This window comes from Papio anubis, chromosome 10 (assembly GCF_008728515.1).
Source record: "Papio anubis isolate 15944 chromosome 10, Panubis1.0, whole genome shotgun sequence".
Lineage (NCBI taxonomy): Eukaryota > Metazoa > Chordata > Mammalia > Primates > Cercopithecidae > Papio > Papio anubis.
Genome location: NC_044985.1, coordinates 51,674,535 through 51,693,992, shown reverse-complemented (window position 1 = coordinate 51,693,992; position 19,458 = coordinate 51,674,535). Strand labels below are relative to the sequence as shown.

The window sequence follows — 19,458 nt, the reverse complement described above, 5'->3', positions numbered from 1 at the left end:
CTTCTCTGACGAATCTGAATATTGAGCAACATTGAGTCCAATCCTGTCTGGCCATAACCTGCAGGCACTGAATAGTGGTTGTCCCTTTTAGATGGGGAAGAAACTTTCCAGCTGGCACAGTCCCCACATCTCCCTGGTTATTAATACGTTCTGATTTATTCAAAGTTCCTGCAATAGTGCTTACAAATGGTGGGTAAGAGCATAAATGGGTGCAACTTAAATGAAGGGGAATTTCATAATATGTGTCAAATTACAAATGCATATATCCTTTGACCAAGCAATTCACCTCTAGACATTTATTTTTATACTCCTATTTATGCAGAATGACATAAGAATAAGGTTATTTATTGAAGCACTCTTTATAATAGTGAAAGATTGGAAACAATCTGTTCATAGGATGGGAACTGGTGAAAAAAGGCTGTAGCATCCCAGAGAAGACTATGTAGTTATAAAGAAAAGAATGAGAAAACTCTCTACAAACTAACATGGAGAAATTCCAAGATGGTATTATGTTAAAAGAGAGGCAAGATATAAAACAGTGGATATACTGTGCTATCATTTGTATTCAGTATGTGTGTGTATTTGCTAGTACATGCATAAAATATCAAGAAGTATGCACCAAATTCGTAAAACACTGATTGCCCCTGGAAGGGCAACCAGGTAGTTGGGTGACAGGAGTGAGAGGGCCAATTTTCACAGAATATTTAATGCCCTATTGTACCTTTTAATTTTTAAGCCATATGATTGTATCAGCTACTTAAAAAAAAAAGTAAATGTCCTGTCTGAGTTCTGTATGCATTTGTATTTTCAGTGCAATGAGCTATAAGGGGCTGTACCTTACCAAATTTAAGAGTTTTTATTTTAGGGTTAAAAGGATTTTTAATAAAAATTATCAAAGGCAGCCTGAGTGTTGAAACTATTACTCTCAAGTTTTTATCATTTCCTCTATAAAGTTGCACAGACTTAGTTTCTGGCCTTAAATCATACCTATTTTCAGCTTCCCTGAAATCAAGAGTGTCCTGTGCCATATCAATTAAAGTAAATGTACTTTCAATTAAAGGTGTTAAGTATGAGTCTGAAAAGATTAATTCTTTATAAAAGGATGACCTTCAGTAGTTCGCTCCAATTAGGCATTTTTCCAACTATATTTCATCTTGATGGGACAAGTCTACTACTCATAATCAATCACTGTGATCTTTTCAAAGGCGAGTATTTTAGGTTCAGAGTCATAAAAGAATGACTTGACTATGCAGCCTCCATAACTTGAACCACAGTTGATATAGACAGAGATTATGAGTGTTGGATATTACTTTTTGTGTTATTAATATTTGAAGCATCAGGATATGCATAATGATATTCTGGGTATAGTTCTTACACCTCTCATGACCTTACTAGAATAAATTTCTTTAAATAAGACCAATGGAAAAGAAGAGAGGAAATGAACAATGACACAAATTAATGTCCAATCAAATTCCTCATTTTTTTCCTGTCATTTTATTATTAAATACATTATAAATACTTGCTTTCCTCATGGTTGTTTTCTTATTGGACTACTTTAGTTTGAAGTGAATCATTGCTCATATACAGCACACAAAACCAAGACTATTAAGGAAGTGAATGCTTGGTAATTGTTTTATGGGAACATGCAAAATCTTGGAGAATAATATTGCTTTATCTTAAAGGAATTGAGCATTTCTGTTTGTATTTGGTACCCTCAGTATGGAATTATTGGCCTTCACTCTGCCATTCATTAAATTTGTAAACTTGGAGAAGCTGCTGAACACAATCATGGAAAAAATGGAAAACAAATAATACCTCTTTGCATATCTCAAAGGTTAATTATTGAAATTAAATGAGATTATGTGTGATATATATTATATATCATATCTCATTTAATTATAGTGTACATACATATGTATGTGTATACATTTATATATTAGTGTTACTTAAAATGTAGTCCAGTGACCCTGGGAGTCCTTGAGACCCTTTCAGGGAGCCCATGAGGTCAAAACGATTTTTATAATAATAGCAAGAAATTACTTGCCTTTTTCACTCTTTCACACATGTTCAGTGGAATTTTTCAATTCCTGTCTCTGTAACATTCGACATTGCAACAGATTGCAGAAACAATTGTAAGATTTGAGCTATCCTAAGCCCGATATTATAGAGGTTTACAAAAATGTGAAACAGTGGGCGCTTTTTCACTGACTTGTTTTCATTTTGAAAAGGAAAGTAATTTTTCATATAAAATTTACATTAACATATAATGGGTTATTGTCATTTTCAAATAAATTAATATTTTTTAATTATCAATTTTAATTTCTAATACAGTAAACTTTGATAGATATAGTCCATATAAACAAAATCTCTTTAGGGGTCCTCAGTACTTTTTAAGAACATAAAAGACCAAAAAGTTTGAAAACTGCTGATATATATGAAAGCACTAAGTAAATGTGCAGTGGTGACATTGGTGGTTTATTAAGAAACTTTGCCAGGCGCAGTGGCTTACGCCTGTAATCCCAGCACTTTGGGAGGCCAAGGCAGGCGGATCACTTGAGGTCAGGAGTTCAAGACCAGCCTGACCAACATGGTGAAACCCCATCTCTACTGAAAATACAAAAAATTAGCTGGGCTTGGTGGCACACTCCTGTAGTCCCAGCTGCTTAGGAGGCTGAGGCAGGAAAATTGCTAGCTAGAACCTGGGAGGCAGAGGTTGCAGTGAGCAAAGATCTTGCCACTGCATTCCAGCCTGGGTGACAGGCGACAGAGCAAAACTCCATCTCAAAAAAATAAATAAATGAAAAGAAAGTTTAAGCTGTTTAAACAATGCAGCACGCAAACCGTCCTCCCACTGTAGGCACTGTTGTGAGTGGTACACTCCACCTCCAAGGCAGGGTTCTTTAGTCTGGGGTCTAAGATGCTTTCTGAATCCTCTGTAGTTATCTAAAATTTTGCGCATTAAGTTATGTGTGGTAGTCCCTCCGTATCTTTGCAAGGGTATGTTTCAAAACCGCTGTGGATAACTGAAGCCAAAGATAGTACTCAACCATCTATGCAGTATGTTTTTCCCTATACATACTTACTTATGATAAAGCTGAATTAGGCACAGTAAGAGATTAACAGCAAGAAATAATAATAAAATAGAACAATTACAACAATATAGTGTCATAAAGGATATGTGAATGTGGTCTCTCTCTCAAAATATTTTACTGTGCTGACATGGGTAACCGAAACCATGGAACATGAAACCAAAGATAAAGGGGGACTGCTATATCTACTTTCTTTTAGGGTGAGGATCCACAATTTTCACAGTTTTCAGATTTCCACAGGTCCTAAAAAAAGCACAGTTATAGAAACTGCTGCAGTCCCTGGTCCCATTTTAGCCCTGAGGGGAGTAGTGATAAAGTCAAGGTTGGGGAAACCTGAGGGGAGATGCAAAGTTCAAGGTCCAAGGCTGTCATATCTGGGTGTGGGCTTGGACATGTCTTGAGTTCTTGGCCCTTTACTTCTCCCTGTTTTGTTTATGGAAAGGTGGGAGACTTGGGCTGACTTTCTAGACACCGAGGAAAAGGGCATTCTTTCAGCAAGTGCCATGCCCTGTGCATCATTGTGGGCTCCCTCACTCTTAGTGTGGTTGGATATGGTAGGACATAAAGTACCAAAATCAGGCTGTGGACCAAAAAGGGCCCAGAGACAAGCTTCACTGTGATTTGGGCATGGTTCACAGAGACCGGGAGGTTTTACATAGAGCTTGAGAGTGCAGATGCTCAATTTCCCGATGTTCCAGGATGGGTATTCAGGCCGTCTCTGACTCTGTCTTAGACACTTTCAGAGGCTGAGCTAATACTAGTTCATGTTTCCTACTGCAACTTTCTCTCTCTCTCTCTCTCGCTCGCTCTCTCTCGCTCGCTCTCTCCTTTCTTAATGAGACAAACTCTTGCTCTGTCGCCCATAGTGCAGTGGTGTGATCTCGGCTAGCTGCAACTTCCACCTCCCGGGTTTCAGTTCTCCTGCCGCAGCTTCCTGAGTAGCTGGGATTATAGGGATGTGCCACCACTCCCAGAAATGGGGTTTCACCATGTAGGCCAGGCTGGTCTCGAACTCCTAACCTCAAGTGATCCATCTGCCTCAGCCTCTCAAAGTGCTGGGATTACAGGTGTGAGCCACTGTGCCCGGCTTCTACTGCAATTTCTTAAGATGTTTTTGTTAACCTTACTTACAGCATCTGTTGATACTTATAATATTTTAGTGTTCTTACAAGAATTTGAAACTATTCTAATTATAGCTCATTGCCCCTTATTATCATTTCTTAAAATTAATTTGAATGGAAAACTTGTGTCTCAGATATTTATGTATTTCATATCTCCCTGTGCCATTTAATTTTTAAATTGCATGTACATATATATTTTTCAGTTTTATGTAAGCCTTTACAGTTACTTAAAGTTTTATGTATTCCTGGGGCAAAATGTTGCAAAATTGCCCACTGAATATATAAAACTTTTAAATTTAGATAAAATTTTAAACTACTAAGTGTGTACCTTTTTCTTGGTGGTGTGCTACATGATTTAATGTGTAGTGCTTCTTGAATTCTGTCACTGAGACCATCTTCCCTGTTTGTTTCAGTTTTAAAAATGATTTAATAAAATACTATTTTTCAAGAAAAAATATGAAAAATGCAGTGGATACCATTTATTTTAGACTAAAGGCTTCTGAAATTTTTAATGAAATTATATTGGCCGGGTGTGGTAGCTCATAGCTGTGATCCCAGCACTTTGGGAGGCCGAGGCTGGGGGGATCACCTGAGGTCAGGAGTTTGAGACCAGCCTGACCAACATGGAAAAATCCCATCTCTACTAAAAATACAAAAAATTAGCCGGGCGTGGTGGCACATGCCTGTAATTCCAGCTACTCAGGAGGCTGAACCTGGGAGACAGAGGTTGCAATGAGATTGCACCATTGCACTCCAGCCTGGGCAACAAGAGTGGAACTCTGTCTCAAAAAAAAAAAAAAAAAAAAGAAATTATATTCAAGGTTTCCTGTTTAGTGCAGATTTTATAAAATGAACATTTTGTTTTTGGAATTTTGTGATGCAAGCATGTTTGTATAAGGTAAATTCAATCAAACAAATCTCTTCATTATTATTGTCATAACTATCTTTCCCAGTTAACAAAATACTTGGAGGTAACCTCAAACTGTAAAATGTTTCCACATGTTAGTAGCATCTTGTGAAAATCTGAAGACATGTAAGTTCGACTAAACTCTGCTTCGCTGGACTTTAATGTATTCTGTGTTATGTATTTCAGAAACTCCAGAAAGGAACTTAATGACATACGATTTGAGTTTACTCCAGGAAGAGGTGAGTTTTAATTGAAGTTATTATTTTATTGCCTCAAAGAACATTACAGAAATTGATTACAAGCATGTGGTTATAATTTGCTATTTAAAACTGCTTTGTTTAATAATGAAGGAAGGAAGGAGAGATAGATGGAAGGAAGGACTTTTGATACTTCTAAGGATTCCAAACCAAATCATGACTGACTACGTGAATCTCAGTGACACATGCGGCACAGTATACATACAAATATAAGTTAGATATATTAGCTCAACCGTGAAAATAAGTATTGCTATGGTAATGCAGGCCCTAAAGCAAATGATGATGAATGTAACGAGAAGCATACCACAATCCTAATGAGGGATGAGCAGCAAACAGTGGGATCATACAAAAAGGTAACATACTTTGCTTCTGTGATCTCAGTTCAGATTATGTGAAGCCTCCATTGGGGAATATTTACTAAAATTTTGAAAACTCCAAAGTACAAGAACTTTCTAGCTTATTAGGTGGCCCATCAGTAAACTCTTTGACACCCTGTGGTTATTACCTGCAGGAAGACACAAACTCAGATGTCCACAGAAACCAAAGTGAGTAGTGTGCACTTCAGGAAACTGGAGGATCTCCTATCTAATTTCACTCATGTTCAGTAGTTTGTTTTTGTTTTTGTTTTTGTTTTTAATTTTACAAAGGCCACTAGCTAAACAAAATATTCCTGGGCAATGCTTGACCATAGGCTTACTTGTCCCTGATTACTAGTCTTCTATAAATGCAAAGATTTCAGGATTCCTGGTATATTTGAATTAAACTAAAATATGAAATATCTTTTTAAAATAAATGTACAGGCCAGGCACGGTGGCTCACACCTGTAATCTCAGCACTTTGGGAGGCTGAGGCGGGGCATCAGTTGAGGCTAGGAGTGTGAGACCAGCCTGGCCAACATGGTGAAACCCCCTATCTACTAAAAATACAAAAACCAGCTGGCTGTGATGGTTCACAGCTCTAGTCTCAGCTGCTTGGGAGGCTGAGGCAAGAGACTCACTGGAACCTGGGAGGCAGAGGGTGCAGTGAGCCAAGATTGTGCCACTGCATTCCAGCCGGGGTGACAGAGCGAGACTCTGTCTCAATGAATAAATGGACATAAGGCCCTAGTGGATTTGCTAATTGATCTTTCTTTCTGGAGATATCCATCTTTGACAATTTAGAGTTGGTTTATGAAATTGTACAGCTCCAGGTAGTATTGTCAAAAAGCTATCTATTTTGTCATAATATAAAAATATTGACCAGGCCATGCTGTGATAAAATCTAGTAATTATATAATAAATGTTTCAAGTACAGCAAGTAGAAAGAACAGATTCTTATTTTAAGGTTGTTTCTTTACATCTGATTGTTTAAAATTGACTATGGCAATGAAAATCAATTTTAATTTTAAGAGGTAACAAAGAAGTGAATATGAGCTCAGGACTTTTGCGGGTAACATGGCCCTATCAGCAATATTGGGCCATTGGCACTGGCTTTGGCAGCTGCCTTTGCCACATTTAGATTAACAGTCCCTGCTTCTGTTGCACAGACAGAACCCATAGCATTGTCTGCCTAATGCCAGCCAGCCTTCACTGGGCGGCAGAGCACAGGCCCATTATTGAAGGAAGCGCTATGCATATATCACTGCACTTCTGTGACTATTGATGCTGTCTGTATTTCAGACTTGGCTTGCAGTAAATCTGTGTGCAGTCCACATGCATTATGCTTGTGCTGTATATACACGTGAATAAGCATATATGGCACAAAATGTGTAATGTAAACACATAAAATATGCTCTTTCCTCACTTGAGGACAAGCCCTTTGTGTTTAGTGTGTCCCGTGTGCTCTGGAAACCAGAAATTAATACATGAATATTTATCCTGTTTAGGCACCAGGGATGTTAAACAGCTTAAAGAAAAATACATTGCTAATGAAACATGAAATAAGTTATTTCACATTTCTGTTCTGAACTATTACTGGTATCTTCCATGCATACAAAATGCCTAATGGCACACATGCAGATATGGAATATTTCCCATTTGGATCAGCCAGCGGTACCCGTTTGCCATTTTGGCATGACTCATCTGGTGCCCAGGAGTCCTGAAAACAGTAGGACATGCTGTATGCTTTAATCATTTGGGAATGTCAGTCATTTTGGTACTGTTTTAGTGCTATCCCTCAATGCAGCTTTGATTATTTCATTTTTGGCTACCTTCTGTGATTATAGCTCTTTACTTAAGTGTAAGATCTTACTGATACTTTAGAAATGATGGGTAACACATCCAAATGCTTCAGCAGATGACCATTCAGTAGAAATATAATGAATGACTGCCTGCTATCTGCCCAATGCCTACTAGGTGTTAGGTTCTTTAATTCAGTTCACTTATTTCCGTACAGATTTGGGTAACATCCAGGAAGATGCCAGTTGTTGAGGCTGAATGTTCTGGCAGCTTCAGAAAGCTACATCATGTTCAGAGTAGCGCCTCTCATTATGCTACCCTAACTTCCATGATTATGGGATCATTTTATCATGAAGAGACTTTATAAGGTGTTTATTTTTTTTCTTTTCCTTTTTAAAAATAGACAGGGTTTCACTCTGTCACCCTGGCTGGCGCTCACTGCAGCCTTGACCTCCCAGGCTCAAGTGATCCTTCCACTCAGCCTCCCAAAAGTAGCTGGGACCACAGGTACATGCCACCATGCCCAGCTAATTTTTTTATGCTTTGTAGAGACGGGGTCTCCCTATGTTACCCAGACTGGTCTGTAACTCCTGGGCTCAAGCAATCATCTCGCCTTGGCCTCCTAAAGTGCTGGAATTACAGATATGAGCCGTTGCACTGGGCCAAAGTGTTTTTTTGTACTGCTAGCAAAAAGGACGAAGCCTAAGACAAGCTCATCTTATATGGAACTTTATAGTTTAGTAAGATTCCTATATATTTCTTTGCCATTTACTTCATTTTATTCCATTTCATTATGACTTCATTATGAAATGGAATCAGTAAAATGGCAGAATACCACAGTTTCTTTGGAGGTATAAAGTGTAAGGTGTGTTTCAAATGATCTTTGGCTGCTGCATCATCATCATAGTTACTGTTTATTGAGTATTTACTATGTGTCAGACACTGGGCAAGCTCTTTAAACCCCAAGAATTGTGAAACACAAATGTACCTCCAGCTGCACACTCACATGTGTATGCACACATGCAAACACAGATACACACACACACACACACACCCCGGCCCAGTTACATAGTCACCACATCTGAAGCACAGATGAAGTAATGAAACGCAGTTTATGTTTAGGGCAGCTTTTGGTGTCACAAACTGCAATTCTGTTTAGATGCTCATCTGATTTAGCAGCTGTACTTTCAGGTGCCCCCTGACTTTGGAAGACATTTCTGTCAAACCCCCATCAAGAGTGTTACAGCCTGCTGAGCCAGTTTCTTCTTATCAAGCTACAGTTCTAAATATTTGTGAGAATATCTGAAGTCCCTGGGGACCAAGTCAGCTCCCTTGAACCAAGTGAGCTCCGTTGTGAAAACGTGGGGGTTTCTAACAGTTCTCCTGAGCACATTGCAATTTATCAGTTTCTCTTTACAAAGCCTTCAAATAGAAGGTTACAGTGTTATCATGTTCATTCGTAACCTTTCAATTAAGTAATTCCAGCTGTATTCACTTGCCACGGCCTCTTTAGTCCCATCCTTAGGAGACTGCGAACTCCTGTCACTTATCATTGAGAAAGTACGGTATTTTATTCAGCCACATTTTTCTAAGACAGTGTATCCATTGCTATCAAATGATCAATGTCATGTTAAAGGAGTTTCTTAATAGCATACATTTAAATAGCTCGTCTTAATAGTCCAGCAAGCTCATAGGCTGTTTGTACAATATGCAAGGTTATATCAGATGCTACCCATTCAACCTTTGCTGTAAATTCACTGCATAGCTACTAATGATAGAAAAGGATTGATGATGGTGGGTGGGATTAACCTTGGCAGGAAAGAGAAGCAGTGTGATAGGGAACAGTTATAACTTCCGGAGGCACATTTGAAGATTAATTCAGATAGTAGCCAGAGGGCACAAGTGTTTTATTTCACCAAAAATGGAAAAAATAATTTTGTGTAACTTCTGTTAAATAAATAGCAAGATGCAAACGGCACGTGGCAAAATGTATTTCATGTTGCTTCTGATTTTCTCTTAATAGAGTCTGAATTGTTGAATTAAAACTCATGGATGATTTTCGTAAATGAAATATATATATTTTACATTGTACTGGGTTGTTGATTTTTATGTTATAGTTACTAATACATACTCATTTCACATTTGGACAGATACAGCAGATGGTGTATCTCAGGAGCTCTTCTCTGCTGGCTTGGTGGATGGTCACGATGTAGTTATAGGTAAATTGTTTTTTAGTATGCACTGTCATTTTGTTGGTATATAAAATGGAAATGTGTTTGGAAGCAAAAGTGTTCATTAAGGAATAATTCACTCTGAATATTTGAAGAATTCTTCTTGAATTCTTATCTTTTATGTAGAAGTATATTTAAGAATCATGTTTGGACAGGTGCCATGGCTCATGCCTATAGTCCCAGCACTTTGGGAGGCCAAGGTGGGTGGATCACCTGAGGTCAGGAGTTAGAGACCAGCCTGGCCTATTTGGTGAAACCCCGCCTCTACTGAAAATACAAAATTAGCTGGGCATGGGTGGTGCATGCCCGTAGTCTCAGCTACTTGGGAAGGTGGGGCAGGAGAATCTCTTGAACCTGGGAGGCGGAGGTTGCAGTGAGCCGAGATCGCACCATTGCACAACAAAAGTGAAACTCCGTCTCAAAAAAAAAAAAAAAAAGGATCATATTTAATTTTCTTTTTTTTCAAAAGCTCTTAATGTAATCCTGTCTCATGTATCTGGACATGATTTATCCAATGAGGAGCCTCATTTATTGGAAATATAACAAAGAACTCAGAAGACCCAAAAGTCCATGATGTAACAAAAATAAGATGCTATAAATTCTGTTCACTAAAGCATAGGAACCTTTGAAACCCTTACTCAGAGTTTCTATATTCTTTCTTTGGACACAGTTCTAATAAACTTAGAAGTCATTTTTTCAGCTCTCAGCAATATTCATTGTAAAATCTCAGGTTTGGATGGGAACTTAAAGATCATTCAGGCCAGTTCTTTCACTGTATAGATAAGGAAATGAATTCCTAAAGAGGTTCTGTGGTGTGTCCAGAACCATGCAGCTGGGACGTGGCAGAACGATTTCACTTTGTGGGTCTTTCTGCCTCCTTTAGAATCATAAGATAGCTGTACAGAGATAGGGGAGCCTGCTCAACATAGACTGCTGATAGGAGCAAGCAGCCACCCATAGACCTCCTGACAAAGCAAAGGACGCAGAAAAGTTCTAAGAGGCAGACAGCCATCTGAGAAAATATGTAGCCTGGTTCCACCTAGAGTGAGGGTGAATAGCTGCATGCTCTTCAGCAAATTCTGACTTTATAGAGATTTTATGATGTATAATGATAATAACCCTAACTAATCAAGGTTAGTTAGCATATTAATAATTATGTTAATATATTAATTATATTATTAACTCTAATATTATTTAGGGGACTATGTATTATGATAATGCCTTAGTAAAAAATATTCAACTCAAAACTGATGTTTGAAATGACATGCTCCCCTTAAGTGATATGGTTTATGTTTGTTTTTGTTTTTGTTTTTTTGAAACAGGGTCTCACTCTGTCACCCAGGCTGGAATGCAGTGGTGTAATCTCAGCCCACTGCAACCTCCGCCTCCAGGTCCAGGCAATTCTCATGCCTCAGCCTCCCGAGTAGCTTGGGACTACAGGCGCGTGCCACCATTCCCGGCTAATTTTTGTATTTTTAGTAGAGACAGGGTTTCGCCATGTTGGCCAGGCTGGTTTTGAACTCCTGACCTCAAGTGATCCACCTGCCTTGGCCTCCCAGAGTGCTGGGATTACAGGTGTGAGCCACTGCTCCCAGCCCCTTAAATGATATGTTTTAATTAAAAAAAATAACTTATTCAAAATAAGTCCTTCCCCAATAACGCTGGAGTATGTGACTGAGGGGGAGTTTAAGGTAGATACACACACCTATCAGAATAATTTGTTCCTAGTAACTTTGGAATGTAAATCATTATAAAGTGAGTTATTTTATGTAAATAAGAGGAATTGAGTTTATAGTGGGAGATTAGAATTCTGACTAAATACATAATATCCAGTATGTTCTTTATATACAATTGATACGTCATAAATGCAGATACAAAGATACCTTTATAATTAGAAAAAAATAGGCTTTTTCCCTATTGATTTTACATCAAGTGTTCACATAGATTTCACAATGAAGCTCTAACTCCTTTGCCAAGTGGCTCCATACATGAGGGGACACAGACATATTTTAAAGGAAAGTGACTTCACATGCATTTATGTGGTGTGAATGTGTATTCCCTTATATATCTTGTCTTTCACATTTTCCTTTACAATCTTGTGAGGTTTAAGGCCAGCTAAGTTCTCACCTAAGTTTTCTAATCGAATGTGAGAGGGAAGTTGAGAAAAAAGATTGATTCAACTTTGGTGTCTACTTTAAATTCCGTCTAAGAATTCATTATGTTAACCTACCAATTCCTTGATGAAGATGAACACTCTCCTTCATTAGAAAACATAAGTACACACTTTTGTGTCTTACTTTACCAGAAGAAATAGAACAGTTAATGGCTAGATCAGGAGACCCTGCAAAATATATTTTCCTTGCAGAGAGCTATGGTCCATATGCTAAGCATCCAGAATAGAAAATTAATCAAGTGAAAATGATCATCAGAAACTTCTTTGAAACACCTACTAATGTCTCCTATGGGGCAAGAAGCCAAGGATCAGATTGTTCTTTTATTGGAGTTGATCCTGGCAGGTGGCTGGGAACACAGAAAATAAGAGAGCTTCATGGAAAGGCGTTCGGTCACGTCGTCTGCATGGTCCTTGCTTCAGACCTGCAGTCAAGTTTAATATACTTCTTTTTTTTGCCCCAGGCTCAGCTAAAGTTAAGAAGGTTTTATTGTTGTTGTTGTTGTTGTTGAATTTTTAAAAGGAGGAAATTAGGAAATTAAGGCAGAGTTCATGTACAACTTATTGAGTGTGTTTTCAATACAATATATAACCAGAAAGCTTCTCTTTTTCTATGCCTTAGTTAATTATTCTTCTAAAAACTCTTTAGCTTGCCTTTTTTCCCCTTCTTGGAGCTAAATTATTTCTATGTAGAAAGTGTTGGAGTAAGAACAGGCATATCTAATTCTTTTTGATATAGTAGCACTTAAAAATGCCTTACATGGACATCACACTTAAGTGTTTACAGACAAGGTTTATGTATTTCATTTGATCATCACATCAATTCTATAAGGTAAAGAGGACAGGTTGTTTTAATCACTACGTTGCAGACTGAAAACTGAGGTCCAAACAAGTGTCTAGACTGTTGCAACTGGTAATGGTCCTTGAGCTTGGGTCTTGTTGACTCCCCAGTGTAGACACTTTGCATATAATTTATACCTTCACCCTTAAAAAGTGGATCTAGGTAATTTTAAATGATGGTGGTTCTTGTGTCCCCTGGGAGAAAAATAGCTTTCCTTGTTTGTTTTTCCACGGACCAGTGGATGTTTTCTATTTTAATTGCTGATTATTTGACAAACTAATTTATTTGATCTTGTTCCCTCTAACCAATCCTAGCAAATCTGTACTCCCTCGCTCCTCATCTATTTCCCTCTTTACTGGATATGTCCCACCAGCATATGAATATGTTTTTATTTCTCTTATCTTCAGAAAGCCGTGTCTTTACCCCACCTCCCATTACAGCTATTTCTCTCCATCCCCTTACGGCTAAACTTATCAAAGACAATTGCCCTGGCTTTGATTCCTTTCTTATCACTGTCTCTTAAATCCATCTCAGTCAGACTTTCGACCGCCCTGCTCCACTCAAACTGTTCTTTTCAAAGCTGTACCTGGGGAAAACACACCTGCAAAAAAGGAGTGGCAGATGCACAGGTAGGCGTGGCTGGAGTGAGGGGAGAAAGAAGGATGGTAAAGGACACGTGGTCTGTGAATGGCTGCCATGTTCCCAAACCTGAGGCTCATCCTCAGTCCTTATCATGCTTGACCTGTTGGCAGTACTGGGCATAGTTGACAATGCCCTTCTCCATGATAAGCTTTTTCACTTGGTTTTAAGACTCCACCCTCTCGTAGTTCTCCCATCTTACTGGCATTTCCTTCTGTCTTTTTTGTTGGTTCCTCCTCATCTCTCTAACCTATAAATCTTGATGTGTCCAAGGACCCTTTCCTTAGATCTCTTCTCTTTCTCTACTTGCTCCTTTGCTGATCTTATCAGGTTTCATGGTATTAAATACCTTCCACTCTTTAACTCCCAAATGTATATCTTTGATCCAGACTTTCCTTTTGAATTCCAGACTTATATTCAGCTCTCCTTTTAGCATCTTCACTTGGTAAGGTAATAGACATCCAAGATTTAGTCCACAGTTTCAAAACCCAGCCCCTGGTATTTCTTCCCAGCCTGCCCCTCCAGGAATCTTAGACTCTTCATAGGCATCATCTCCAACTTTCCAGGTGCTCAGGCCAAAACCCTGGGCATTGTCCTTGGCTTTTCTTTCTCTCATACTTCACATCCAACCCATCTGAATGTGCCCAGGATCCTCCCTTTGCTTACCATCTCACCTCCCATCCTGTTTCAAGCCCCTCTCAACTCCCACTTGAGTTCTTGTATTCATCCCTTTGCCGCCATCCCAGCTTCTGTCCTTGCCTCCCTTCAGCCTGTTCTCATCTCAGCAGCCAGAAATCCAGGTAAAGTAATCACATGCAAAAGGCCACATATGGTGTGATTCCATTTATATGAAATGTCCAGAGTAGGCAAATCCATAGAGTCAGAAAGCAGAAGAGTGGTTGCCAGGGACTGGCAATGAGTAGGGCAGGGGAGTGACTACTAAGTATGGCATTTCTTTTTGGGGTGATGAAAATGTTCTAGAATTAGAAGTAGTAATGGCAATATAACCTTGTGACTTTACTAAAAACCAATGAGTCGTGCATTTTAAGGTGCGAACTTTATAATATGTGACTTTTAGTTCAGTTTTTAAAAAGTAAGCCAGATTGTGTTCAGAGTTCAATCAAAACTCTGCAGTGGCTCTCCACCCACAAGCGCCATGGCCTCCAGTCCTCTGCACTGTGTCACCTCTCACTTCTCGGATGTCTCCTCTCCTGCTCTTCCTCTTGCTCACCCCACCCCTGCCACCCCAGCTGTTGAACTTGCTCTTCTTCCAGGACACTCCTTCTTTAGGGCCATATATGCCCACCCCCCGGTGCTTAAATATTACCTCACAAAAGGGTCTCCCTGAGCAGCCTTATTAAGATCGCACACCATCCCCAACTCTCTACCCTCTTTCTTATTTCATTATTCTACCTAATCTCTCCCTATTCAATAGCCTGTATGTTTCATTTATTTATTTTGTCAGCTATATAGGACTTCCCCTTGAGCATCAGTTTTTTAAGGCCAGATTTTTAATCTCTTTTGTTAACTGCCACATTCCCAGTGCCCCAAACTGCATTTCACATAGTAGGCCCTCCATAAACATTTGTTAGAGATAAACAAATCCCATTTTGATATATACAGATATATCATAACATTTACTTCAGAAACAAAGGATACTTTGAGTTATAGGATTCTAGTGTTTTAAGAATTTTGCTTTCAAGATTGCAAAATTCAAAGTATTTGCAAATATGAAATAAGTTCACCTGAGGAAAGCTGTGTAAAGAAAGAGTCCAATTTACATCAAGGTTTGAGTGATATCTTACATATGTATTTTTTCAGCTTCTATAGTATAAAATAGCTAACATTTAAATAGATTAAAAATCTGTTTCTTTCCCATCAGCATTTTCTTTTGAATTGGAGTAAATGCTTACAACATTGTGAAAAGGCTGAAAAAGCAGTAGCATATGTTATGGAGCAGTGAATGTTATGAGTTTTACTAGAATATGGCAAACACAGGTTACAAAAAATCTTCAATACGTAGCTTCAGGGTAGCCTGCCTTTAGTGTGCCAGCCTTTGCAAAGCAGAGTCTGGATTGAAGAAGGGCCAGTATAGTGACATTAAGTGATTGCTTTCGAGCAGAAGCAAAGCAGTGCAGAAATTAAATGTGCTGTTTGTAGACTGAAATCATAAACCCACTTCACTTGTGCTTAAACTCAGCACTACCTTAGGCAAGAAACAGGAAACATGCTTAGGCTTTGTGTAAATAGCCGTTGATAAGATTGGCAAGGCCTCCTGGGTGGGTGTTGGTTTAAAAACGTTTTCAAGATGAAAAACTAGAGGACATGCATGCATAAATTTGCTTATCTTGCCTGGCTGGGTTGGCTGACAAATGGAAAGAGACCAAATCTGAGTGCCTATTGTAGTTGTTTCAGAGGATTCCCAAGGATGAGTGATAATGAGACAGCAGAGAAACTCATTGTTTCCTTTGCTTCCTGGTGAAAAAAACAGCCGGCCAGAAGTAAGTTTTCTCTGAAATGGAAGCACAGGGGGAAAAATGCAAAACACAAAATTCATATGTACAAAAGAAAACAGAAGCTCTAAGTTCTCTCCAGACTTTGTGATATAAATTTTTGAGGAATTAGTTTAGTAAGTTTTAACCCTCAGCTACGGAAGAAGGAACACCAGTGGGTATGTTAGGCTAAGCAGTTATGTGTCCTGCTTACCAACTCCTACAAAGCTGCTGAACTCCAATCTGCCGGCTCAATACAGAGGCCAGGGTTTGACTGTGTGTATACACAGGAAGAGAAGCTGCTTGTCAGATGCCTTCCAGAAAGGTGCCCACTGACTGCCCTTTGCTGCGTTTTTATACCATCCTTTTTCTAGCCTTGTAGCAACATATGTCTATTTCTTTAAGTGGAGTTTAGAACCAGATGTTGAAATTTCTGTTTCCTGAGAAGGGAGCTGTCTGCCTGCATTCACTTCTACAGTTTTCCTTTGACGGATTTTGAGCATCACTGACTAGTTGTCACTGGAAGGAAAACTTACTTTAGTGATAGATGTTCCCAAAGCCCTCTCAGTAGACTTAGACCTATTGTTCATGCCCCATGGGATGCTCTTTTCCTGCACATGAAGAATCATGTTTAAAACCTGTCTGCCTGCAAGACTTACCATACATGTCACCATCATGAAGCCTCCTCTGCTGCCTGACACCCCACTCCTTGCACAGTTTGGAGGACAGCTTTTCCTTGTCTAGAATGCCAGAGAACCATATTTTTACCAACTCAAGACATATGGCTTTCATCCTGCTGTACTGCTGCGTGCTTGCCTTCCGTTGTGTGGAGGCTGAAGACATCTTTAGGGCAACGCTTGTCTTCTATGTTGTTGCATCACTAGCATTGTTGACATACATAGGCATTTAATATATATGTCGGATAAATGAATGCATTGTATACCATTTGCAAATTCAGTACTGGATTATTGCATGAGTTGATGATTTGGATAATGTAAATATTGTTGTATCTTCCAAAAAAGAAATAGTAATTCACTGTGATTGATTTTTTCCCCTCCCTGCTTTTTCCCATGTTCCTTTCCTTTCTCTTAGAAATTGACTTGTCACATGACTTTTGAGTCTGGTCTCTTGGGAAAAGAATATGTTTTGTCTCGACAGCCTTCTGGTCAGGCATGGTAGCTCACGCCTGTAATCCTAGCACTTTGTGAGGCTGAGGCAAGTGGATCACTTGATGTCAGGAGTTTGAGACCAGCCAGGCCAACATGGAGAAACTTTGTCTCTACTGAAAATACAAAAATTAGCTGGATGTGGTAGGGCACACCTGTAATCCCAGCTACTTAGGAGGCTGAGGCAGGATAATTGCTTGAACCCGGGAGGCAGAGATTGCAGTGAGCTGAAATTGCGCCACTGCACTCCAGCCTGGGTGACAGAGCGAGCCTCTGTCTCAAAAAATATATATATAGAGAGAGAGAGACAGGGCCTTCTGTCCCCTAGTGCTTGCTAAGGTTAAGTATTCTGAGTGTCTCTCAAAGTATGAGCTGTAAGTTGCCTGTCTTATCTGGGATGCTTACTAAAAATGCACGTTTCTGGGTTCCAGCCCAGAGATACAGCCTCAGCTGTCTTTGGGCAGAGTGTGGGAAAAAAACCTGTTTTCAGCAGGTATCCCAAGTGATTCTCATACACACTGGAATTTCATAGTCACTTTATTTATTTTTTTATTTTTGAGACGGAGTCTCACTCTGTCACCCAGGCTGGAGTACAGTGGCGCAATCTCACCTCACTGCAAGCTCCACCTCCCGGGTTCACACCATTCTCCTGCCTCAACCTCCTGAGTAGCTAGGACTACAGACGCCCGCCACCACGCCCAGCTAATTTTTTTGTATTTTTAGTAGAGACAGGGTTTCACCGTGTTAGCCAGGATGGTCTCGATCTCCTGATTTCGTGATCCACCCACCTCAGCCTCCCAAAGTGCTGGGATTACAGGCATGAGTCACCGTGCCCGGCCCATAGTCACTTTATTTTATGCTTATAGTAATCTTTGGAGATACCTTTAGCTCATTTCATCATCTATACCTTTTTCCCAGTCTCACTAATCTCCTTTGCTTTTCTGCCTTATTTGATTCTCTGCTGTCTTTAGGAGTCTGTTTTAAAACTGTGCCAGTTGACTTTCAAAAATCGTGTTTATGTGTATGAATGGTGTAGATGCCACATATATGGCATTGGTATAAATTTTTACCAAAATGAGTAGTTACAGTTTTGATTAAAACTAACATTGCTGCTCAGGAGGCAGTGGATCCTCCAGATGGCCTTCAGCTTTTATTTCTCTACAAAATGGCAAAGTATGCTTAGGCTCTCAAGTATGGGAGCAACAGAATCTCTCTGCTCAGTCATGAGCATATGGTTAGATGTGCGAAGTGCTCTGTTCTTCCTGCTATAGTCAGGGATATTTAAGTCTGTTATGAGTGATCCACAATTTACTGAGCAGCAGTTCACTTTCACGACGACAGTCTTGGAAAACAGTGAACATATTTCATCTCATATTCATTTCAGTGATTATGCTGTGATATTCACTGATACTGACTTTCAGTGAAGAAAAACATTCATTATTAAAATAGTGTCTTTATTACACAACTGTACTATGATTTTGAAGTGGTGACAGGTAATAAAGGAAGAAAACTCCTTAAGCCCTTTCTGGATTTAGACAGGCTTGTGGTTAGTTGATTGATGTCAATAAATACAGCTGAGTGATTCCTGATTAAAAGTTGTCTGTGTGTTAAGTTTAATATCTTAGGGAATGAAGATTATAAGTACTTTGGGGGTGCTGTGCTGATTACTTTTCTTATATATTTTTACCAGACATAAATGTTGACCTGTTAGATATGATGTAAGGTTTCTGTTTTCAAAAAGGCACCACTACCTGTTTGATTGTAGCTCATTGCTCTTGGTTTCCCAATTATCTTTCCTTTCTTTAAAAAGAACTCTTTATTGAGGTACAATATTTATTCCCAAATAGAAAAATTGGACATTAATATTAAAAACTGGCAAAATTATATTTTGAATATTCACAAATGATAGGCTGGATTATCTAATATAAAAGTATCATCCACGTTGTATAATAATTTTAATTCCATTCAGATGAATAACTACCATTTCTAGATGAGATAAGAGATTCAGCAGTTGGGCCAGACATGGTGGCTCAAGCCTGTAATCCCAGCACTTTGGGGGCCCGTGGCAGGTGGATCAACTATGATATATATTAACATAGTTGCACAGGAGTTCAAGACCAGCCTGACCAACATGGTGAAACCCCGTCTTTACTAAAAATACAAAAATTAGCTGGTGGTGCATGCCTGTAATCCCAGCTACTCAGGAGACTGAGGCAGGAGAATCACTTGAACCCGGGAGGCGGAGGTTGCAGTGAGCCAAGATTGTGCCACTGCACTCCAGCCTGGGCGACAGAGTGAGACTCCGTCCCAAAAAAAAAAAAAAAAAAAAAAAAAGGGATACTCAGGAATTGAACTCTTGAGAGGTGGTAGAATCACAGTGTTGCTTTAA

The 19,458-nt window shown here is 39.2% G+C and overlaps 1 protein-coding gene across 7 annotated transcripts in view; it reads left to right on the top strand.

Annotated features, from left to right (window-relative positions):
* Positions 1–19,458, top strand: part of STK39 (serine/threonine kinase 39) — a 292,939-nt gene that overhangs the window by 224,945 nt on the left and 48,536 nt on the right. For 5 of the 7 annotated variants that reach the window (XM_003907566.4, XM_009182375.4, XM_021923695.2 and 2 more), the window contains exons 15-16: positions 5,304–5,356; positions 9,681–9,749. In XM_003907566.4, the coding sequence (XP_003907615.1) occupies positions 5,304–5,356; positions 9,681–9,749 (122 nt within the window). Of the gene's footprint in view, positions 1–5,303; positions 5,357–5,638; positions 6,182–8,721; positions 8,872–9,680; positions 9,750–19,458 lie in introns of those variants that run through there. The other 2 variants (XR_002516134.2, XM_021923696.2) reach the window with 2 other exon arrangements.